General features: G+C 36.6%; 2 protein-coding genes and 1 long non-coding RNA gene across 6 annotated transcripts in view; 1 reads left to right on the top strand and 2 right to left on the bottom strand.

Moving 5' to 3' along the window:
* LOC135222707 (uncharacterized) overlaps window positions 1-25878 on the bottom strand; it is a 48531-nt gene that overhangs the window by 11453 nt on the left and 11200 nt on the right. The window lies entirely within an intron of this gene.
* LOC135222692 (uncharacterized) lies at window positions 1181-17585 on the bottom strand. 3 transcript variants are annotated; one of them, XR_010316312.1, is made up of 4 exons: window positions 17454-17585; window positions 11401-12223; window positions 8127-8383; window positions 1181-1589 (listed from the first exon to the last, which is right to left on the bottom strand). XR_010316312.1 is itself a non-coding variant. In XM_064260880.1 (3 exons), the coding sequence occupies exons 2-3, from the start codon at window positions 12157-12159 to the stop codon at window positions 8228-8230; spliced, it is 915 nt and encodes a 304-aa protein (XP_064116950.1). In that variant the 5' UTR covers window positions 12160-12223; window positions 17454-17585; the 3' UTR covers window positions 2380-8227. The 3 variants fall into 3 exon arrangements, 1 of the variants encoding a protein (XP_064116950.1); XR_010316315.1 differs by lacking the exon at window positions 1181-1589 and adding an exon at window positions 2380-5316; XM_064260880.1 differs by lacking the exon at window positions 1181-1589 and having other exon boundaries at window positions 2380-8383.
* LOC135220763 (uncharacterized) lies at window positions 18470-24140 on the top strand. 2 transcript variants are annotated; one of them, XR_010315793.1, is made up of 3 exons: window positions 18470-18541; window positions 20040-20199; window positions 24129-24140. It is a non-coding gene; the product is annotated as an uncharacterized LOC135220763 (long non-coding RNA). The 2 variants fall into 2 exon arrangements; XR_010315794.1 differs by having other exon boundaries at window positions 20037-20199.

The raw sequence follows: 25878 nt of genomic DNA, 5'->3' as shown, positions 1-25878 counted from the left end.
CTTGTCTTATAACAACAAAAGAAAATACAAACCACTAGCAGAAATTATATTTTATAAAGCAAGCTTAATCGCCACCCAAAAATCCTCAACCACCCTAGTACTGAATGTGCACAACAATTAACTATGACAACATACACAGTAGTGGCTCCCAATATAAAACAAAATACTATACAGGCAGTCCCCAGGTTATGACGTTCCGAGGTTACGACGCTTTTCAATTATATTCATCAGAAATTATTTCCAGGGTTACGACGCATGTTCCAGGGTTATGACGCCTACAAACGCTGATCTGGCAGATGAAATATGACATCAAATATGCAAAATAATCAAAATTTAAAGTTTTTTTTTTATGAAAAATGCAATAAAAATGCAGTTTACATAGTTTTGAATGCACCCAAAGCATTAAAAGTAAGGTTTTCTTAGGATTTTTGACGATGTTCCGGCTTACGACGCGTCTCAAGAACGGAACCCCCGTCGTAACCCGGGGACTGCCTGTATAAGTGCAGCATAGCTTTTAATCATAGCTCACTCCTAAACCACTACAAAATCACTTCTGAGCTTGAGATTCCACTGCCAAAGCAAAATTACTATATGCTGACTTTACTCAGTGATTCAAAATATGAAGATGGAAACAGGTAAAACAAATTATGGCACATGTAACATGAAATAGTATTATCCTTGATGGCAGGGCTGATTTAGCTAAAGGTTGCTCATGAATTGGTAACTTGTACAGTTTGGCCATTAATGCAAAGAGTCCTATATGGAGAAGTACTTCCTTATACATATGTACTTTATATATAAAAAACAAAAAAAAAAAAAAAAAAAAAAAAAAAAAAAAACAAAAAAAAAAAAAAAAAAAAAAAAAAAAAAAAAAAAAAAAAAAAAAAGCACTTGTGTTGTTACCAAATTTTCCCTAAAGGGGTTAAACAAGTTCTCTGTTGTCTGCTGGACGTTCTGCCTAAATTCCATTTAGTCTAGAACCACCTACAGTATTCCAAATGTAACCGAATGTTCTTTATCTTTTCTCATCACATACCAAAACTCCAGCCATGAATCTAGGCATTCTGTAAAGTCAAGTATACTTGCCTTATAAACACATCATAGATTCCTCCGTTCATTACAAAGTCTGTTATCCATTTCCTTAACTGCCTCCATGATACATGCTCCATGTCCAGTATGTGTTCAAGGCAACAGAATTGTTCTCCATCCATCACTTGCCTTAATAATAATAATAATAATAATAATAGTGCTGCTCCTCCTCCCTCTCTTTTTCAATTGGCCTGTAAACATTTCAAGCATGAAAAGTTTCTTGTTCCATTTAAATTTTTGCAATCCTAAACACTCATGCCACCATCTGTTATATTCTGTACAAAGCAAAAAATTACCTTGGCACCTCTCCCACAGGATTTATATGGCAACTTCCTTACTATTGTTTCATTTGTTTCCTTTTCTGTCATTGTAAACTGTGCTTTGCTCACGCTGATTTTTAATCCTCTTCATTCTACATCCATCTTTCAAAATTTTGTAACTATTCCTCCGATATTGCCAAACATAGCCATCTGCATATTCCTTTGCAGCTTCTTCCATTACTGCAATTATACAACAATGAGTTTATGGCTGATTGTTGACAGACACCGACATTTATCTCAAAATCTTCTGAAACATGAACAAAATTTATTTACATGGGAAAATAAAGTTTAGTACAAGAAGCTAGTACTGCATTCATACTTTAAAACCAACTAGCAAAAAATGAGTGGAAACCTTACATATATCAAGGTAAGACTCTCATCGCTATGCACTCCAGTACAGTGCCACATCATGGCAGGTCATAATGCACAAACTGCTGTCTAACATCAGGTGGTTACAATAGCAAAAGGTCTGCTATTAACAAGTGGTTATGAAACGACATACCATCCAATGCCTATGACAAGTGGGTGAAACACTAAGTATCATTAATTACTGACAACTTTTATTGTTACAGTCCATTCACCTTAAGCTGGAAAGAAGGAAAGGCAAATTTAAAATAACAGCTAGTTTTTTGGGCAAACATCCCAATATTAAGCCATGAGAGGGCATGGAATATAAAAGTTAGGCCAAACACCAAGGGCTGGGACCTATGTCATTCACTGCTGAAAGGGAAATGGAAAATGAAAATAGACAGGTTTGAAATGTGTAATGGAGAAAACCTCTCAGTTGCACTATAATACATTTGTTACGAAAGGGTAGAAGTCAGATGGAAGATAATATGGGCTGAGGTACAGTAAAAGGGAATAAAAAAAGGGAAAAAGTTGCAACTAGGGGCTGAAGAGATGCTGCAAAGAATCTTGAGTAATGCCTACAGTGCACTGCATTAAGTCACTGATGGCCCTAATCCCCTACAGAAATTAGATCTCGTGCTAGTATTACAATAGTGCCAATTATCATATATTTACAACTTGACACCTGAAAACCCAAACCACCATACATAAAAATATCTATTAAGCATAAATGTCTTTCATCTTTCAATACAACTGTAAACACAGCTGTAAATAAGATAAAATCACAAAGGCACTTTTCTAGACTAATAAAATAATTCCAATCAGATGTAAAATCTATAGTCATTTACAAATTCACAACATCAATGTTTCATTTATACAACAAAATCCTCTTATTTCCTTTTGCTTCTTGATCAGACAGGCATATTTAACAGTAGAGCCTCTGCTTAACTGAAGAAAACAGAACTTTGGCTTCTGTGAATAACTAGGCTATATATCATTTGATACTTTGCCAAGTGATCATTTCAGAAGTATAATAAGAGGTTTGTATTTAACAGACTTTAAATTTTCATATTATTATCATTATTCAGAAGAACCCTATTCATATGGAACAAGCTCACAGGGGCCATTAACTTGAATCAAGCTTCCAAAGCATATGGTGTTCATTAGGAAGAAGAGAAGGTACATGGAAATACAGAAAGAGATTTCACTATTAAAAGAAACAAATTAATAAATACATTAAAATATATTAGAATGCAAGGAGAATAGCATTAGAGTAGTAATGCATTGTATTTTTGCTTGAATTTTAGAAGCTCCCATTGCACAACATCCTAAGGGAGACAGTTCCACAGTCCAATGGGTGTGAAGAATAAAAGACCTCTGAAAATTAGTTCTACAATGAGGCACATTTAGTGCATGTTGGTGATGTTGTTCTGCAAATCTGGTTGCTCTCAGCAGGAATAGGTCATACAGGAAACAAACCCCATACAATATTTGAGTTGGACCAGTTGAGGAAGGCAATGCTAGTCTTTTCAGATTACCTTGTCTGACTTTAGATAAAAAAGTTAATCATTTATTCCTGTAACCGATCATCCCTATGAGATATAAGAATTTAACAAAGTTGTCTGGAAGAACTACCTAATATTAATAATACAGTAATATAATAATAATTTAATTATAATAACTTCTCATAAATAACTGATCTGTTACCTCTGCATCATCTGTATGTCAATGATGCTTGATTACTTAGTTGTAAAAATGAATTATACATTTGTACAGTTATATGTGCAGTGGGCTCAAAATACATGATGACGATGGAGCTGGCTGTTCAACTGCCTTCCCATAATTATGTATTATCACTATTGTGAGTGAACCCCTGAGCTCATGAATGACATCCTACAAATAAAGAGTTCAAACTGACAGACAAACAAACAGCAAGTAAACTATTCAAGACTTAATCTGAAGAGAAACCCTTTATGTAAACTACACTAACTTTATCTAAGGTATATGCACCTAATACGTATGCTAAAGAGAAAAATGTAAAGGAAAGAAGAAATGGAGCAAGAATATTGTATTTATTACAGAACGATAAATATATTTTTAAAAAATTTAGATACATCATAATAAGGAATTCACACATCAGAAGGAATAAGGAAGTAAAAATAATTCCAAATGCCTACAGACTTTGACTTAAGACTTTGTGGTGGGGAAGGCTGAACACTACTCTTTAATGGGTTTCATGGTAATGGATAACTTATTGGCCCTAGCAACAGGTTGTCACACCATACTATCTCAAATCAAATCTAATATTTAAAAGGTTTTACCCTTTACATGGTTCAAGTGCAAATATGCATACTCTAATGAAAATTTTAATCCTGATGTTTGTGAATACCTTGAGCTGCACTATTATTCTCCAATATATAACATTCTTGCTCTGCTTCTTTTCCCAACAGTTTCATTTTTCACTTATTACATATGCATACACGACTCACTTTTGTTTAATGTGAATAACATTTGTCTGGTATATACTGTACTAATACCTAATGAACATTTCCCTCTATTCTTCTAGTGTACTGAATTAGTTCTCATATCTAATCTTGAAGTAGAGTTCCCATCCAAGTCTGCACTAAATATGCTGTGGCAATCACTAAGTTTTAGCTGGAGAAAGGAATCTGTTTTCCTATGAAATACAATCATGGACATGATGAGAGTGATGTGTCCAGTGATAATGGACACAATGATACTCAAGTACCTCAGGATAATAGCCCTATTCCTAATAATGTAATTAGGCAAAGGCTTGGAGAAACCATACCCTGACTACTGCATCCTTCAAGGGAAAATTGATTGTATACTACATTAAGAAAATATATCATTAATACTGTCATCTCTGAATTCCTGCTGACTCATCTGCCCATGTCTAAGTCACCTGGTTATGTTTTGTCTGTGTCTGGATCAAATGCAAAACTACTTCCTTGTGTTAATGTAGTAAGAGTTCAAATGCATAGCCTCAGGTTTTGACCACACTGCCTTCAAATCTAGTCTTGGTCTCCTAGTACCTTTCAGAATTCAAAATTCCCTAACCTTTCCTGTGTGCTTTGATGGCCATGTCTTTAGCCTACAATTATAAGTCCCTGTCCAGTACAACATTATGTGATCACCATCTGATTAATCAGCACTAAATGACCTCCACCTATTTAAACTGTACAGCAGGACTTGACATGCAAGATCACAGGATATTATATCAAACCACAATAAACAATATAAAATTTATGAAACTAACTTTCCTGGAATAATGTAAACAACTTTAAAACAAGTGAATCTAAGCAGTATTAGCTTGAAGCACTACAAGAAAACTGTGGTAGCCTATGGTATGATGAGCAAAGATGATATTATTGTAACCATCTGAGCTTGCTCTAAGTGCTGAAAACCTAGGCAGTTTCACCTTTCACAAATCTGAATTATGAAATTAAACAATTATAAGTGAATACTGTACATTAGTTTCCTTACAAAAGACACACATTAGTGGTACAGCTACAATCACGATGCACTGAGCGGTTCAGTTCTGTAGAAAAGAAACAATGCACAAGATTGCATTCACTACCACATACAAACAATGTGTTAAATACGACTAATTAATAAAGAATGAACATATATACCATTTAAAATCTGGCTATTCTTTAAAGTGAATGACATTCCTTCTTGCAAAAATTGACCAAATTAAGAACTTATACTAAAACTCAGAATAATATTTTCAGTTATTAAAGAGTGGAACCTCGGTTTTCGTACATAATTCATTCCGGAACCTCCCATGAAATCTGAAACAATAATTCCCATAAGGAATAATGAAAATACAATTAAGTAATGCGTCCAAGACCCCAAAAATATTGTTAAAAAGTACATTTTATAGGGAATAAACACAGTTTTACATACAAAAAACAAAGAGAAATAAATATAAATGACTAATGAAATTAATAAATGATCATTTAACATCACTCTTACCTTTATGGAAAACACTTCTTAGCATATGGAAGATGGAGAGGAGGGGAAAGGGAGGAGGAGAGGTTATTGTTTGGAAGGGGAATCTCCCTCCAGGACTTCAGGAATCAAGAACCTATCTGGGGTTACTTCTCTTTGTTTTTTACTGGTACTAGGACCAACTTGAGAGTTACTGGACCCCTGTCACACAACAAAACTGTCCAGACACATTTGTTTCTGGCATTTCTTTAAAATTTGCCTAAAGTTAAACACGGCATTGTCATTAAACATGTTGGAGACATGGATTACAACTTTTGTCTTGGGAAGATAATTCTTCACAACATTTTTTACATCATTCCACTTTGCAAACATGTCCTTAATCCCTGAAGTAGGCACATTATGTACGCTCATTTGTTTTCTAAATTTTTCAAACCAGCCTCTACTGGCCTTATAATCACTAACAGCAGCACTTCTTGTAAGCATTTTCTCACTGAGATCGGCATGCAACTTCCTCCAATACTTTGCTATGAGTTCTTTCTTAAATTCTAGTGTTTCTTGCTATTTTTACAGAAGGGCTAGCACTAGGAACTTTCTTGGGCCATGATGGCTTATTTAGTGGTTGCGCTCGAATAAAAAGAAGCACAAAAAGCACAAATACAACGAACACAAAGGCAGAATGGGTCACGAAAGAAGATGGGATGCTTTGTTTGGGCGGTCGATATGGGGACCAGTCACGCAGTGGGGCCTGGATGGAGCATTTCTGAGTGTACAAAAACAGACAAAATTTTGTAGAAAAAAGTCTACAAAACCTGAAATGTACGAAAACCGAGGTTTGACTGTAGTACCAAATAGTTCTGGTGCTGAGATTATCCAACTGAATGATATCTACATTAATGAACACAAATAGTATGTAAAAATCAAGTTGCAAGTCATACACATAAGTGAATAACAGAATGTGAAGCTGATGTTCAACCTGTGACTTTCATATCTGGATCCACTTAATTAATACTATATTTTGTAGGCCATGAGTCAACGCCTTTTTTTCAACCTGAAGCAAATTAAACAATCAGACTTCCAAAGTAATTTGTATTTTTTCTAAGTATACAAACCAGTCTTTTATGTAAGGTATTCCAATGCACAAGCTGGCATTATCACTGAAACTTCGTAACAAGATACGTACTTAATTAGCGGAGGTAGGAAAGTGAGGGGAAACTCCCACCCACCTGCTTTCACCAAACACTTCTTCTTTCAGCATCAGGTTTTAAGGAAGGTGGTTGTGATGGGATTCTGATAAATGGCTCTGGTTTGCAACCTATGGAAAATACAAGTTATTTTTTAAAAACTTGTGATTTCTTCCAATGGGAATACAAACCATCACCACTTATGTAAAAGACTCAATCCTTGTTCCTGGTCGTGACTGTGAACACAGGAGCAATGACTCCTGCAATTCCTGGCACTGGGATGGAAGACTGATAGGGGTCTGAGACAGAGTGAGATTCTTCTGAATTCTCACTCAAGGAAAACCAAGTGCTGCGTTTGGAAGCCAATCAGTATCAGGTTCAGTCATAAGCGGATGGATTTGTATGACAGCTTAACCAAACCTATCTCCTTTCTAGGTGAGAGCAGAGGGAGTCACACCTTATGAGGTGAAGCGGTGAAGCTCTAAGACCGGATGTTTGATGGTGAAGTCTACCTACACCATTGCCCATTCTGACTGCTGCCTTGCAGAAGAAAAAGACAGGAAGAAAGGAGAGTGCACCAGTCACTGAATGAGTAATAAAATGAGGTAAAGGTAGTCTGGATCCACCTGCCACCTGCCCTCACTACCTATGAACCAAAAGTTCTCCAAACTGCTAAAAATGTGCTCACACCTTTCAGTCAGAATATCTGGCTCAAGGCAGAGCAAAAGGCATCTCCACAGGAACTGAAAATATACACCTTCATAAAAATAATCTTGGTGCCTCAAACAGAAAAGCTAGCAGATCAAAATACCACTTGGAATAGGAACAATTAACTAACTTGTTACTAAGTTTCAACAACCAATTCCAGCTAATGCTGCAGAAGACTTTTTCATAAAAGATGATGGCTTGTACTGTAGAAAAAAAAATAACAAAAAACAAAATGAATGTCCATTTCTGACTAACAAAAGCTTACCAAAAAAAAAAAAAAAAAATAAAAAATCAATAAGTAAATAACTCTACAGAACTGTCAAAAAGACAGATCATTTTCAATACAGTTGAGGTGTTACTGATTTCACAGCACCCAATCAACAGGACTCTTATTTCAACTTCTACATAACTGAGATTCACTCATATGAAATCCTTATCTGACTGACTGGAGCTATACCAAATTTACCTTATCAGTATGTGTAAGAATGTGAAATAAGGAAGCACTCACAGAGACAGGCAGAGCATGATCTAAGAGACTGCTTTTCCTACTCTTCTTAGCATACAACTTATGTAACAAAAGTGGTTTGTTTCTTGAACTGGTACACTTGTTCAACATTTCACATGTCCATTACGATTGGCTTTCTTTTTCTCATACTGCAATTTCTTCCATATTCCATGACACATGTTTATTAAACGTTTATCTCTTGAGTCTTTAGGAAAGGAGTGTGCCCAGTAATATTCTTGCCGGATTATTGTTGAAGCAATCTGAAAGAATAACACAAAATTTTAATTGTTCATTTCAATTTAATCTAGTATAAATCTAACATCATCTAGTACTGTAAAGTAGCCTGCTTTTATGGCCACATACATACTTTGCATCATCTTCCCACAGACACAAACCAACATTCAAATGTTCCACAGTGCTCTACTTCTTATTATGGAAATAAGTGGGGCTACTGAGGCAAGCAACAAAATACATACATACATTCGAACCATATATAATTTTCTTTCACAATCATTACATCAATTGTGTAAGAGGCCTTCAACCAATCAAATTTTTGGCACAATGTTAAGAATTTCACATAAATACGGTTCATCCACAGTTTCTTTACATATTTATCATAATCTAAAAAATATCAGCCTACAGTTAATGGGACTACCCAACATTAGATAAATATCACTAACAAAACAGCATGCTAAAATACAAAACCATCCATAAACCTACATAATTTACCTCTGTCATACTATATATTTTAATCATTTAAGAAGATACATAAGAGAAATTAAACATAACAGAAAATCAGAAAATCAAGATACGTTCTCCTCATGATGCTGGTAGATGTGCTTTGGCCTAAATGCATGCTACCATCATACACGAATCTACTCTACCACATAAAAATTGAAACAGCTGAGCCTTGCAGTTAAGGACACTAAATTACAGGTATCATGAAAAGTTAATGTACAGGCAGTCCCCGGCTTATGAAGGGGGTTCCATTCTTGAGACATGTCGTATGCCGAAAATTGCCGTACGCCACAAAATTGTAAAAAATCCAATGAAAACCATACTTTTAATGCTTTGGGTGCATTAAAAACTATGTAAACTGCATTATTATTGCATTTTTCATAAAAAAACTTCAAATATTGATTATTTTGCATTTTTTGAGTCATATTTCTTCCATCACATTGGTGTTGTGAGCGCCGTAACCCTGGAACATGTGTCATAAACCTGGAAATAATTTTTGATGAATATAACTGAAAAGCGTTGTAACCTCGGAACGTCGTAAGCCGAACCTCGGCTCCCGTCGTAAGCTGGGGACTGCCTGTAATTCTTTTTAGCCTTTTTTGCCACTAAACAAGGGTTTGGGCTGTTCTTTTTCCCTACTGACAGATGTTTTCTTGTTATTAATAACACTCGTAGGATAAGTTTCTCTTTTATATTCATATTTATGAGATGATTCAGCGGAGGTTTTGTACACGCAGGATATTCATCACTTGCGAAGGGTATGCTCCTTTTCAGCCTTGGCGTCGCCTGTACTTTTGTGTTTCGTGGTTGGAGTACCATGTTATTTCACACTATTCATCTTCACCATTGCCTGCTCCTTTTGTCTGTTTTGCAGTGGGTGTACTGTATGAAGTATTGCAGCTTTACCCTGCTTTGCTGCTGCCTACTTCCCATGGGTGTTTTGCGTCAGGGCAACATTCAGAAATTCTATGCCTGAGTCTGTCTTTTTAAGTCTTGTGCCACAAGAGGGCACAGTCAAGATTATTTCTTCATCACTAACAGTGCAAGTTTTGGATGATGGCATTCACCTCTGTGGCAGCTTTCTTCTGACCTCTGCTGGTTGTGGAGTGTTACAGCGCCCATTGGGAGACTTACCAACCTCTGGTAAGCTATACGTACTTCTATTGAAAATTGTTTTGAGAGAGTGTTCACTGTCTGGTGTTATAGACACTTCGGATTGCTGGTGGTAACTAGAAGAATCACTTCTTCAAATACGTATAATCTGCGGTGTTGGATTTATGTATAAGCGTTTTAGCTAAATAATTATTTATCCATCATTATGTTATTACCTTAAGTTAGGTTTAATAGGTATATAATTGTTGTAAGTTGGTATTTAATTGTTGTAAGTTAGGATTAGGTTTTTTTTTTTTCATCTTTGTCTTCCACTGTTATGTCTGTGTTTTTTGTTTCTTGCCATAGTAAGGTTGTTTTCTTTTTCCCCCCTGTGACTTTCCCTCTTCCCGTCGGTATACATGTTAATGCAGGCTAATGGGGAATGCTTGTTTTTGTTGGTGTTTCTAACCCCAACCATCACTTATGGCTATCTTTCATTCTCAAATAAATATTTTTATTTTTTTGAAGTTTAGTCTTTTTCTTATTCCTCTTTGAGTGTATAGTGTTTTGCTGAGGATCCTGATTCCTTGGGGTTCACAACTCTTTTTGAAATCATAATTTGTTTTTGGAAATCTGCCTTTAAGAAGTGTTTGCTTAAGGGAGTAGTAAATCCCTGTTGATTTTGATAATAAAGCTGGGTATCCACACAACTTGGATCTGATATATATGTATCATTTTTACTTTTGCACGAGACTTTTGTAGAGGGGATATCCTATGGCTGGTCTAAGAATCTGGAAATCTAATAATTTATAGAAAGCTTGATAAACTAGCCTATAAGTAATTTCAAGTAAGCAATAGGCCATCATGACATGAGGAGGGAATAAGAAAAGCACAAATATGAAGGAGAAAAAAAAAAAAATTAAGCAAGACATAAAACTTGCTATTACAAGGCCTAGAACAGACTGATAAACATCATTTTAATGTTAATGCAGACAAGCAACAAAGAGATGTGTTTAACATCCCAGAACTGATGGAGCCACTGCTTTTGTGCTGTACTTGCCAACCTCAAGATATCCTCCTTTCTCCAGAAATTTTGTCGAGAATCATTTAATTGACATGTGTAATGAGTATTTTATGAGTTTGCTATAAACAAAAATAAAAAAACTTAAAGACAATCATTTAATACACTTTAATTGGAAGATCAAATTACACAAGAAGGAAATGCAAGATCCTCAAAAACTTTAATATACATACGTATTACCTTGAAAAGCAAGGTGACCCACAAACCATGAATCAAGTCATTCTTCCTACCATGGTATCTCATCCTGGCCCTTGTACAAGTTAACTCAGCATAAAACAATTTCAGATTTTAGTTCCTAAAACTTTAGGTTTATTTGTATAAGAACACATCATTGTAATAACTACACAATTACTGACAAAAACTTACCTTAAAACTGCACCTCTGAATAAAAGAAATGGCTAAGTAGAGTCTACATCGTGAAACTATGGCAGGATCTCCAATGCGTAGAGCAATGTCCATTTGTTGAAAGGAAATCTGTTCTGCTTTTTCAGCAAACTGAATGTCATAGTCACCAAGGGCAGAACAAGCGCCTCCCAATGTTGACAACCAAGACATTGCAGTATCGAAATGTTGTCTCTCTATCGCACTACATCTCATACGAACATTCCATTCATAATCTATAATTTGCGGCAGATTATCTAATAAACACCATTTCACTATTAAAAGTTTTCTTTGTCTCTTACTTTTTCGTTTGAATGTCTTTAAAACCTTATTGACTACTAATCGTCTGTAATTATCAGAAGATATCAGTTCTTTCAGGAATACACAAAAATGCATGTCTTCCATTTTATTTTTTAAAACAATGCCTTTGGAATGCATTCCATTGATATTTATACATTCTTTTTTCTTTGTTCTTGCATTTCTTAAGGAAACTAAAGCTTCCTTCCAGTCCATACTACTATGATCATCACTCTTGTGGGTCCTTTGAAATAATGGAGAAGTGTGGCAATGTGATTTAATGCAGGCTGGGGTTATGGTTAGTATGTCCCAAAAGGATTTACCATAATCCACAACTGCCAAAATATGAGAGGGGTCATTCTTAGTAGGATATGCAATGCACTGTCTATTACAAAAACTGCACATAACACATCTGGATTGATCTTCACTGCCTGATGATTCAGCCATTCTTATTAATAGACAATGGAGTTATCTGCAAACTCTTGGCTATAATCACCCATACGTCTGGTACCTGAAACAAAAAGACATATATCAAATAGTTACATTATGATACTAGGCCTATATAATATAGTATTACCAAGACGTCAGGTTCTAATTTGGCTGGGGCAGCTTTGCACCTTGGACCCTGTCAAGTAATTTGTGATCCCTTACTTTATATTTGGGTAGTTTACTGAACGACGGGACTACTTCCAAACGGAAGCTAGCTCATTGTCTCCAATGTTTAAAGTTACCTGAGGAATCCAAGGGGGGCAAAGGCCCCTCGGCTATGTCAGGGCAAAGCACCTTAAGTGAGGTTATAGGGAGGTAAGGTCTGGTTAGGTCAGGGTATGGCATTCTAGGAAAGTTTAGGTTTGTTTTTGTCTTCCAAGATCTGTTCCTGTTGTTCTCCACTCATTCCTGCATTCTACAGGAGTCCCATTCCGTAATTCTAAGCAATAACTAACTCCACACGGACTGCAAGGAACGGTCACGCGAATATGAAAGCGACTAAGGATTGGGGCGTCAAATGTATTTCACAGTGTATAGGTAGTAGTACTAGCCCCTGGGGGATTAATTATAGTTGACCAACAAAATATAACAGTAATCCCTTAATGAGCAATCAAAATACAATAAAAAAAGTTAAAAGTCAATTTCCAAAGAAATACCCGATGCCGAGCAATTACTTAGATCTACCTTCCATTCTTATGCTGAATCCAATTAAGGTTGCCGACGACCAAAGCAAGATCCTAGGCTAGTACATACTAAAATACGCAAATAATAGCTAATTACCTAGTAGCCTATAGCCTAGAGGTCAATTATTAGGAAAGTTTACAATAAATTGATAACTACGGCAAGTAGGTAATATCTAGTAGGTAGCCTATTGTCTAACCTAGCAGACAATATCTAGAGTCGCCTACTGGGGTAAACAATCACGGACGATCCATTGTCATCACACTGGCCGGGTCTTATTCACTCGATATTTAATTGGTGAAACAAGAATACAATTACAACTTTAAGCATAACATTCAAAAGACTGAAGTTTCATCAACACAATGTGATATATGAAAGCCCCATATGAACTAAAATAAGCATGTGACGCTCTTCGTAAAATTATGTTTTCAAGGCAGTTTTGAAATCCAATATGGCGGCTATCGTCAGGCTGGCCGGTCTAATCATGAACAATCCACCATCTTTCCCAGTCTTCCCAGCACTCATTTGAACAATGTTAGCGTATATATGTAACGTTTATTGATCTTACTCAAGAATACAGTTTTAATCAGCACAATAAAACAACATTTTGTTGCCTATATTAGTGAAAGTATGAAACTTGTTATCCCCGGGGTCATGGTTTGAACTGAATTCATTTTTACCTTGTAATCAGTGGTTTTATCCTTACTGCCATCACAACTGAAACTCCACAGTGCTTATTTGATTGTAATTAGTTTACACATTATTGGTCTTAATCCACCCTACATTGCACTTGAACCATGTTGGTGTTCCTGGTTCCTAAGCGCTCACTCCACACACACACTTACGAGCAGCAGACAACGACACTGTTTATGAGGTGCAAAGCTTTATTCCCTTAATTGTTTACTTTACTCATTATTTAGTTTAACTTTACTTTGTTACTTCAAAATGTTTATTTAATTCATGTCTATTATCCCTTTTTTGCAACCAAATTACCCCCCAAAATTACAGATATTTCTAAAGTAGATACAATCTAATGTTTCTAACCTTGTCATACATCTGGCTGCCGAAAACCATCGCGGAGCAGACGACGGATAAGTGGATTATAATTTTTTTTTTTCGCTAGCACTTTTCATTGACTTGAGTCTATATTAGTATTTTGATTTTTTTAATAACTGTATGCCAGAAATAAATGTAACCTTTAATGTTTGCATGCTAAGAATGGCAAAATTATCATTGCCACATTAGTGGAGCTTCACACATACGCCGATGCATTATTATAAACTGTTTCCATGAATTCTAGTGGTCATAGTAATGCAATAATGATAAAATTGCCTTAATATTTATGTATATATACTTCCAATACATAGGCTAATTTCACCAATTTCCATGTTTTGTGAAAGTCTTATACCCAGTTTGGAGGGTGAACACACCAACTGGCAACAGAGAGAGAGAAGGGAAGGTGAAGGAAGGAAGAAGGACAGGGGTGGCGGTGGAGGTGGGGGGAGAGGGTAGGTGGAGCTTTTTACTGCTGTTCGTATCCATTTCTGGATATTGGAGTTTTTGTCTCTTGGTACAAGGACAAGTGTCGTTATTCTTTACGATATCCTTATAAATTACGGCACTGGGTGTAATACACTATAGCAAAATCTCGTTCTGATACGAGTGTTCGTTACAGAAATATTGCTAAAAACGTGCTTTCACTGTCTCTGAAACCCATAGTAGGTATGCTGCTTAGTTGTCAATCAAGTTTTTTGTAATCAAGTATTTTTTACAAGCTAGCTATTGTATAAATTTGTATTTTTCTCAATCAAAACATATGCTCCTCAATGCTAACTTTCCTCTTTTAACGACTTCCTGGTCATTGCAAATTCAGCCCCATTAATTTCTATGGTGCAAAAAAAGACAAAAGGCCCAGGGAGTGAAAGCGATTGCATCACACTACGGCTGTAATCCGGCAGTAAAACATCTTCATATATCTAAAAAGTAAACAATAAAGATATATATGCGCATTACGATTATAACAATTACGTGAATAGCTGATAACAATCTGCATGAATAACTGGTAAACTGTTCTGCAAGAAAGTTGAGTATATATAGCAATTCAATTACAATAGGTACGAAAGTCAAGATGTCGTGACGTCATAATACAGGACTTAAAAAAACGTTCTAATTCCAAAAAATAATTACCTAAATTTGAATCAGGAATCGAGTTACTTTTTCAATAACGAACATTTTCAAATTAATCATCATAAATATGTAAAATATTGTTGTTTTATTATTTATTTAAATAATTATCTAGTGCACGCTCCATCATCGTCTTCTACCAAAACCGTAGTTTCCTTAAAAATGTAGTGGCAAGGGACCGTTTTCAGATTGTTGTGATGAAACTGCCCCAGCGTCTATGGGTACAAGTGGTGTGCGGATTTATCACAGGAAATGGGAAGTTTGTTGACACAAGCGACTCCGCAAACATCGAGATGGCGTCATTCTTCTAAAGTTATTTAATCGTAAGTTCTAAAGTTATTTAATCGTAAGTAAAAATTTGGCACAGGATATTGGTATGGCAGCAGTATCCCTGATTGCGATAGATATTGGTACGGCAGTGAACTGCGCATGCGTCAATTTCAGACTTCCTGCCGTACAAATAACATAGTGTAGAGGGGGTACGTCAGATTCTGATTCTGTCATGGTGCAGTATTGCGCTATTGACTTAGTGTAGGTACGGCAGTTTGCTAATCATGCAGCAGTTGCCTTACACTGTTGCTAAGAGCTATAGGAAGGCACTAGAAGATCAGCGACAGTAGTAATAATAGTCGAACTGAATTGTTTCGCTGAACATGTTCAATTCAAAATGTCAAAATGAAGCACCATACTGTCATCACCAAAGCACCAAAACATTTTGACAGTAAATGGAAATATAAAAAATCACAATAATACTTAAACATACTTAGTTTTTACTATATAGATGAAAAATAAAACTAAACTAGGGTAAAAAACCGCATGGTACAGGGGTGGACCATGTACGATCAATGTGTACAACTCCCAAGAAAAGTACATTATAACGCGTCCTGACACCGGAGTAGAGGTCTTTAGCTCTGTTTCTCACCAACAACAACTCGCGTCTGATGCCCATCTCCGATGTCAGGACGCGTTATAATGTACTTTTTTGGGGGTTGTACACATTGATCGTACATGGTCCACCCCTGTACCATGCGGTTTTTTACCCTAATCTATCTGCATGCTTAAAATATCTTCTTTAAATCTCCTCTGAACCGTATAATAATACATCAGTTTTCGCCGAAAAGCAGATGTTTTCAGGTTTCAATGAGCTAAAAAAAGCAATAGACGTCTACGAAAAGTTAAACTTTCAGAAATTGTATATCCGTAGGTTACGAACGATCGAATCGGTCCTGAAAAGAGCTCCGAAGAGGAGATTGAAAGAAGACGAAGTACACACAAATCGTGCTCTACTGTATTCATGGTAGTAAGAAAAACTACCAAGGTCGATCCTCTGGTAAACGGCCTAATCAATCATAAGTAATCATGCAAATCAGGTCTATATTAGGCTAACAGCATGTTTCCCATATTGGACGCACTACTGACTGCTGCAATCTTACTAGCTAAGCTTCAAATCTTCTTTGAATCCCCTCTTCGGAGCTCTTTTCAGGGCCGATTCAATCGTTCATGACATACGGATATACAATTTCTGGAAGTTTGACTCTTCGTAGACGTCTATTGCCTATTTCAGCTTGTTGAAACCTGAAACATCCGTTTTTCAGCGAAAACTGATGTATTACCTATTACACGGTTCACGTTGCTAGATCGTAATTTTTTTGCTGTCACTGATATGCCAGAGGCGGTAACCAAGGGTTCGCGCATGCGCAATTCACAGCCGTACCAATATCTATCGCAATCAGGGATACGGCTGCTGTACCAATATCCAGTTCGTAAAAATTTAGAAAGCGTTTTGGCGTTGTGGGCCTGCGTTGGCCACCCTTTTCATTACCCTCTGTTTAAAGCTTAAAATATGGCCTTAATTTCTAACTTTGGAGAAAATAGGTACTTACTTCGAAAGGAGAGTAGAGGTCTTTAGCTCCGTCTCTCACCAACAACAACTCATGACTGACGACCATCTCCGGTGTCAGGACACGTTATAGGCTAAGTACTTTTTCGGAGGGTGTCCAGTCGTGATCGTTGGTGAGTTGGCCAGTCCATGCGGTGTTTTACCCTAGGTAGCCTACAGCTAGGTACTAAGCGCTACTAGGCCTAGCGGTAAGTTCGGCATTTGCATTTATGGTACCCTAGATATTACTACTATAGGTACTCCCTCTACCATTTACAGTTACGCTGCTCCACATGTTGTGGTTAATTATAATAAAAGAATTAGCCAACGTGCTCACGTGAATCAGATCAACAGCTAGCGTAAATATATAACCCTAGTAGGTATACCTACCTACCTAGTAGGTAGCTAGCTACCTTTTCAGAACCGAACAACACGACTGCTTTTGGTATACTAACTTTGGTTAAACAATGAAAAAATAAATGAAAAGAATGGAGAAAGTTATATTTACCTTTTCGGGACAACAGTAACAACAAAATAAAAGAAACCAGTCTGGGAATCTTGCGTAAGTCGTTGTAATAGTAAGGACTGCCACTGCCTTTGGTTCGTTTCGAAACAAAATCAGTTTCTAGATCCCTCGCTCGCTGAGTCGCTTACGAACTTTACAAGATATATGATGCCTACAACGGCACCTCCTAAGCAGTTGACAGAAAATTACGTAGTACATCTTTTCCTGTTATCAAATTTAGTCTTTTCTTCTTGGTAATATTGCTTCCTTTTAAGTCAGTCTTTTACAGTTATATCTTTCTAATATAAAACTTCTTTTTTCAATATAAAGCTTGCAACAGCGAGAGACAATGGCAGAAAAATAGCAGAGAAATAGACTGGCTTACTGATGTCATTCTCATATTCATGCAAATTACATCCAATGTTGCTTCCATTTCTCTATGTAAATTTCTTAAAGATGTTGCTCTGGTGGATTTATGGTCATTATTCTTTTTATCATTATTTGTCAAAGGATCTCTCTCTCTCTCTCTCTCTCTCTCTCTCTCTCTCTCTCTCTCTCTCTCTCTCTCTCTCTCTCTCTCTCTCTCTCTCGTATTATCAGTGGTGTTATTTGCATGAAATCTATAATAAAAATGCACGAGAGCCAGCAGCTGGCTTCTTAGTTTGTTGTGACCTCATTTGTTGGCGTTACGGTTCATAAGTAGCATATTTATTTATTTGAACACAAGAGCTGAGTCTACAAAAGTCACTCATGATTTATCAAATAAATACCTGTATGCAAATCCTCAGATATATCGTTTGACCTTGATTATATTCATAATAATAAACAATAGGTTTTTCTTACGAATAAAATTTCTAACACTTTTATCCATGTCACAGCGAGGAAAAGAGTTCTTAACACCAATGGGAATTATTCAAGACCCTGGCTATGTGTTGCCTCTACGCTATCGGACTGCCTTATCTGAATTTACATCCTGCAGAAAACCCAAAGTCCCAAAAACTCCACCCGGCCGCTGAGCATAGTAGTCCTTCTTTTGCTGTGTGGCTAAGTGATGATGTTTACTTTTCCTGGTCGCCTTCTGTACTACATAGGTGAATATACCAGTCTTCGAATTCATTTTCGGGGTTTTTTTAAGTTTCTGTGACTCCATGTGTGAACTCTTGTAAGGTCAGTGCACTCCAGAGTACTCTCTCACTTTTCAGAAACTTGATGATGGCGATTGTAGAGCTTAGAAGGAGATGCCATTTCTCGAACTACGCCCTCTTTCCACTTTATAGGAGAAGAGCCACTGTTGGTATAAGATATTTTAATATAAAAAACACACATGTAGCATATATATATATATATATATATATATATATATATATATATATATATCATATATATATAATTAGAAATGTTGGAAATTTCAGGTTCCGAAGTAAGTTATTTAGTGTTGCCTACCACGGGCCGATGTAGTACCACTCTTTGTTCTTTTGTTCTAGGGCTACTTTCTGTTTCCTCTGTGCTCCCGTTGATATTAGGCTTTACCTAAAATTAGTGATTCGTGTAGTTTGGATAGTATAGTTTTTTTCGGCGTTTTTCTCAAAGTTTTAGTAGTTTAACATTTTGAAAGATATAATTTTGATGCATTTCCTGCTTTGGAGTCCAGCAATGGATGCCTGTTCTACGTATCCAGAAACGAAGTCTTTAGCTAAGAGCAGGAAAGTAAATTAGTAGGTTAAATTTATAATGGTCAGCCTATAAAGCAGCGAGAAGCGTCCGAAAAACAATCAAGAATTAAGCTGGAATTGCATTACCATCGTTTCTGACGGCATGAGTAGTATATGCTCATATTGAAAATTAGCTTCACTTATTACACCAGTAACTCCTTTCCTTTGCTGATAATTGACTCTTGTACACCCCCAAACAATATGTTTGTAGGAGTACAGAACACACACACACACACACACACACACAGAGAGAGAGAGAGAGAGAGAGACGAGAGAGAGAGAGAGAGAGAGAGAGAGAGAGTTGATGGCGATAATAGGATGATAAAACGTATCCTGGGGTGTGTGTCCAGACGAAAAAAAAAAAACAAAAAAATTTTGTTGGCGCAGGTCAGGAAACGCTCCGATAAATAAATTATTGGATCTAAGAGATAATTTTCTTCTCAGATTACGTGAATAGCAATAACTGGCATGCATAATGAATAAATGTATAATAATGAATATGATTATAATGGTAGAAATAATAACATGCAAGTTCGGTCATGATGAAAAGTGAAGCGATAATAGAACTTGCAACACAGTTTATCAGATATCTACATTGTTCGTAAAGGTTCTTCAAAAAAGGCTATTTTGGCTACAAACGTTTTCCCCCCCATTGGTTAACTTTTTAGGTTGGCCATTTGTTATTTAAACAAACGTTAAAAATAAAATGATCATAACCTGCGCATTTATACCGATTGCGGACAGTCAATCGTGTAATAGTTACAACACCGAAATAATTTTCCTTAATTTTCTTCCTTAAATACAAACCTCCTATTTTAGCAACACAGGAACAGTTGAGGTAATATATTTTGTGTTTTTGTTTTATTCCACTCAGCAGAATGAGTCCCCACTTCAACCTGGGGCGTGTATGGCCGTTCCCGACCATCTATCCCGACTGGCGAACTCCCGTGACCCAAGATGTGCTCCTCATGGGATGGGTCGCGGCCTTCTTCGCCCTCCTGCTGCCCTTCTATCTCGTCATTCCGGCTTCTAGTTACGTAAGGACTTTTATTCTATTTTACTTATTCATTTTAGAAATCAGTAGGCTTAAGAACCGGTGACGAGGACGTATGCGCTTGAGTCTAAAGATGATTAGTTACAATTTTTGTTGAGGAAATCTGTACGTTTTTGCCTAACATATTAAAGCAGTCAGTTAGTTTTCATACTCGATGTAGAGTGTTTCATACTCGATGTAGAGTGTTTAGGTATCCGGCTCGTGGGTATACACACACACGCACGTACTGATACACACAGAAACACACACACACACACACTATATAATATATTATATATTTATTATATAATAATATATATATATATAATATATATATATTATAATTTATATATATATATATATATATATATCTTATATATATATATATATTATATATTTATATATATATATATATATATATAATAAAAATATATATTTTATATATATATATATATATATATGAGTCATATCACATTACCGTGATCATATACGTGCATCGAGCTAAAAATGTCCTTTGATATGTAATTCGCTCTAACTCGGAATTAATATATTTTTTCACATAAATGTTAACCGAAGGGGAATTTTTTAGTGCGACAAAATTTCTTATCGACTAAAAAATTCCCTTTCGGTTAACATATATGAAAATATATTAATTCCGAGGTAGAGCGAATTAGATATTAAAGACATTTGTAGCTCGATATATATATATATATATATATATATATATATATATATATATATATAAATATATATATATAGTAGATGGATGCTTGTAAGTGTACATTTTTGGCAGTCTTTCTTGTTGTTACAGCTAGCTATGATGTTTACATAGATCCTCACTTTTTTGTCTGTAAATGTCATCTTGTTATGAGGTTATAACTATCTAGAGTATTTTGGTATTTTTTTCCTGCTGGTACCTTTATTATTATTATTATTATTATTATCATTATTATTATTATTATTATTATTATTATTATATTATTATATTTATTATTTATTTTATTTTTTGCTCTATCACAGTCCTCCAATTCGACTGGGTGGTGGTATTTATAGTGTGGGGTTCCGGGTTGCATCCTGCCTCCTTAGGAGTCCATCACTCTTCTTACTATGTGTGCCGTTTCTAGGATCACACTCTTCTGCATGAGTCCTGGAGCTACTTCAGCCTCTAGTTTTTCTAGGTTCCTTTTCAGGGATCTTGGGATCGTGCCTAGTGGCTCCTATGATTATGGGTACAATTTCCACTGGCATATCCCATATCCTTCTTATTTCTATTTTTAGATCTTGATACTTATCCATTTTTTCCCTCTCTTTCTCTTCAACTCTGGTGTCCCATGGTATTGCGACATCAATGAGTGATACTTTCTTCTTGACTTTGTCAATCAACGTCACGTCTCGTCTGTTTGCACGTATCACCCTATCCGTTCTGATAACCATAGTCCCAGAGGATCTTTGCCTGATCGTTTTCTATCACTCCTTTCAGGTTGGTGATCGTACCACCTTATTACTGCAGGTAGCTGATGTTTCTTGCACAGGTCTCAGTGGAGGGCTTTGCCACTGAATCATGCCTCTTTTTTGTACTGGTTCTGTGCAAGTGCCGGGCATTCACTTGCTATGGTGGTTTTATGGTTTCATTTTTCGTATTGCACTTCCTACATATGGGAGAGATGTTATTTTTCCGTCTATCGTAACTTTGAACATATCTGGTTCTTAGGGCCTGATTCTTGTTTGCCGCCTGTTATCATTCCTTCAGTTTCCTTCTTTAGTTCTCCCCTCTGTAGCCATTGCCAATTGTCATCGCTGGCTAGTTTCTTTAGTCTGTCTCATGTATTGTCCGTGCATTGGTTTGTTGTGCCAAGTCCTCTGGTTCTTTCTGTCTTTCTCCTGTCTCTGTATATTTCTGGGTCTTCGTCTGCTTTTTTATAAGTCCTTCTTCCCATGCACTCTATAGCACTCGTCTTTCAACCTGGTTTCAGATATTGTCCAAGTGCTCTGTTTTTTCGATGTTGACGCAGTCCTCTATACTTAGTAGTCCTCTCCTCCTTCCTTTCGTGTTATGTATAGGTCTGTCCGTATTTGCTCTTGGGTGTAGTGCTTTGTTGGTATTGTCATATGTTTCCTGGTTTTCTGATCTATGCTGCGGAGGGTTCTGCCTTCGTCCAGTCCACTATTCCTGCGCTGTATCTGATTACTGGCACTGCCCATGTGTTTTTTTTTTATGGCTTTTGTCATATTTCCGGCGTTTGAGTTTTGACTTGAGTATCGCCTTGAGTCTCTGCTGCATATATTCTTTCCTGATCGTGTCCTTCATTTCTTGGGTGTTTTATATCTCCTCCTTCCATTATTCCAGGTATTTGTATCCTGTCTCATCTATGTGTTTGATGTTGCTCCCATCTGGTAGCTTTATCCCTTCAGTTCTCGTTACTTTGCCTTTTTGTATGTTGACTAAGGCGGCATTTTTCTATTCCAAACTCCATCCTGATGTCCCGAGATACAATCCTTACAGTCTGGGATTAGGGTATCTATTTCCTTGATGCTCTTACCATACAGCTTGATGTCGTCATGCAACATCAGATGGTTGATTCTGTTGCCTCTTTTCTTGAGTTGGTACCGGCATCCATCTTCTGTAGTACTTTTGTCCATGGGAATCATGGCTACTACGAAGAGTAGTGGGGACAGTGAGTCGCCCTGGAAGATCCCTCTCCTGATATTAACCTCTGCTAGTCTATTTTCCAGAGCTTGTTATTGTAAGTATGTTCCAGTTGCGCATTGTATTTTTGAGGAAGCTGATGGTATTTTCCTCTGCCCCATATATTTTCAGGCATTCTATTAGCCATGTGTGTGGTATCATGTCGAAGGCTTTCTTATAGTCTATCCATGCCATGCTTAGGTTGGGTTCCTTTTTCCTTATTCCTACTGTTCTTCATTACCATTTGTCTATCCAGGAGCTGGTCGTTTTTTGTGCCCCTAACACATTCCCTTTCTTGCAGCCTTTCTGTTGGTGGGGGATGGGGGTTTTGTCTCCTCTAGGTAGTTGTATAGCCTTCACTGATGATACCTGTTAGTAAACTTCCACATTATTGGTAGGCAGGTGATAGGCCTGTAGTTACTGGCTATATTTCCCTTACTCTTGTCTTTTTGTACTAAGGATGTTCTTCCTGTGGTCATCCCATTTGGGTGCTTGGGTGATTTGAGATACAATGCTGGAGGTTGTTTCTGCTATTCGGGGTTTTTTTTTGGGTGTAGGGGGGGGGCCTTGAAGTTTTGAGGCCAAGTATCCATGGGGGGGGGGGGGGGGGACTTCATCGGACCTGGGGCCTTTTTTTTCCAGTTTGGCATTTTCTTTAGTTTGGTGTCTGACTTGTGTTTCTGGGGGGTTTCGTGATGTCTGTGAATCTTTGTTTTTTTATTCTCCCTGTTTTTTCTTCTTTTCCTTGAACTTCCTGGAGCCATGTTGCTGTTTGTTGTTGTGATACCGGGGGGATTGCTCCATATGTTTTCCCAGAGTCTCTTACTTGGTTAGGCTTTCAGGAATTTCTGGGGGTTGTCTTCCCCTCTTAGTTTGGCTGTATAGTCTTTTCTGGTTGGTTCCGAATAGTTTGTTCTGTTGGTATCCCTTATTCCTGTTCATGTACCGTTGGATCTTATGTGCTTTGGGCCTTAAGCCTCTTGTTTTACATCTTCTATTGTGTTGTTTTGGTTTTTTTTTTTTAGTCCCCTCTTCTTGTACTTTGTTATTTATTATTATTATTATTATTAAGTTTATTATTATTATTATTATTATTATTATATTATTATTATTATTATTATTATTATTATTATTATTCTACCTGACATAGGGGGTGGGGGTGACACGATAATCTGACTTGATTAAACATTTTCGTTAATTAATAGATCGGAGAATAATACCCAACCTTGTCATTCTTCGTCTTTCAGAAATTATCAAGAAACCATCCGCGTGACAGTCTTCATGCTCCTTGCATTGTCCATCATGTGTAAGTCATCTGTTTGCTTTTACTGTCTGGGCTGTTTAACATCAACTTGGAAAAGAGTCACTGCATTACAGTTTTTTACTCTGAAAATGCCAGACCTGCTGGAAATTAACTTATTATATTTTAAAAAGTTCTTGGCAGAATTATGTCTGTGCTTTCCAAATTTACATACCGTATAAGGGGGAAGTGCCCTCATCGAATGTTTTCAAAAATTTCACCCATAAAACGAGTATGAAACCTATACTAAAAAACTAATTATATTCATGAAGACCAGTTTCTTAGACGAGTTTAGTTATTTTAAGACTTGCTTATATCTTTCTAATAATGACGCGTGTTGTACTTACGCGAGCTCACGCACGTTTGCTTTTATCGTTTTTTTTCACGCAAAATTACATTCTAGAAATGAATCTTTTTTAGTGTGCAATTCGGCCCAAGACTGGGAGGGGGTGGGATTTTCCGGACTCGGACGCCGTATAAGGCTGGAACGGCTGATCAAATTGAAGCGGAAAAAATAGGCGCGTCAGGTTGGGGACTTCGCTCTGGTCAACATAACCCTTAAAGGCAAGTGACGAAGACATTTTCCTTCTCCCGGGAACGCCATCTTTTGATGTGTTTTGTAAACTTCAGCTTCCAAACGGATGTACGTACTCCGAATAAAATTGTCTAGAGCCCGTGTGGGTTTTAATTAAAATTTGCTCTTGAAACAGTTTCTATGCAAGCACAAGATAAATGGTTTCTTACCGTTGTCCTTTTTTTTTGTTTTTTTTTTTTTAATCTCAGGAGTTATATTTGGAATACCGGTGTATGCGCGCGCGCGCACACACACGCACACACAACACACTATATATCGTATATATATATATATAATATATATATATATATATATATATATATATATATATATATATATATATATTATTTATTGTGTGTGCGTTTGTGTGTATTACACTTAGATATCTAGATTAAGTTTTACTAGTTTCTCTACAAAAGCTTCTTTGAACTGTAATGGCGTGGGTGATAAATTATTCTTACCTAATAATGAATATAATTGAACTTCAGTGAAGTACAAAAAGAAATGTCCTCAGCAGCTAGATAAAAGACTTTGGAACTTCTCTAAAAATGGTTCCTTGTAGATAAAGGGTATATTATCTGGAGTTCGATAGAATTTTATTCTACTAACCTGGATTATGAATAAGCAGGTTATAAAAACATATTATAGATAATCATCAAGGGATTAAGATTAACGTAAACTAATATTAAATACACCAACGTAAACCTTGCTTTGTAAGGCAATGGGGAAAAATGTTTTATTTCTGGGAAGTTGGGCTCAAAAACAAATCTGTTAAAATTTTCTCGTTGGGGAAACCCTGGATTTCACGGTTGTTTCTTTTTGTAGCCCCTTTTAAGGGGGGGGCTGGAACCTCCCGTGGGTGGCGTTCTATTTTAAACAAACCATTTTTTTCTATGAAGAAGTAAATTTCATTTTGGGGGGTTTTAACGCCTTTCCTTTTCTTTGTAAGGAAAGGCTTTTGTTGGTTGTGAGGTTTTAACGGGGGGGGGGGGATAATATACCACCAAATTCTCTTTTTCTTTGCAAAATTTGGAAAACAAACGGGGAAAAATAACCCTTTTTCTACCAAGGTTTTGGCTTTGCCTTCGAGGGGGCTTGCTAAAATGTGTGGGGTTCCATTTGT

Source organism: Macrobrachium nipponense, chromosome 20 (assembly GCF_015104395.2).
Source record: "Macrobrachium nipponense isolate FS-2020 chromosome 20, ASM1510439v2, whole genome shotgun sequence".
NCBI lineage: Eukaryota > Metazoa > Arthropoda > Malacostraca > Decapoda > Palaemonidae > Macrobrachium > Macrobrachium nipponense.
Note: the sequence above shows the minus strand (reverse complement) of the source record. Positions and strands in the feature narration are given on the sequence as shown.

Excerpts from the sequence above, each read along its gene's own strand:
- LOC135222692 (XM_064260880.1), bottom strand. The coding sequence starts at position 12,159 with ATGGCTGAATCATCAGGCAGTGAAGATCAATCCAGATGTGTTATGTGC. Across the intron at positions 8,384-11,400 it reads TTCAGAGGTGCAGTTTTAAG|ATTGCTTCAACAATAATCCG; the intron begins GTAAGTTTTTGT and ends TTATTCTTTCAG.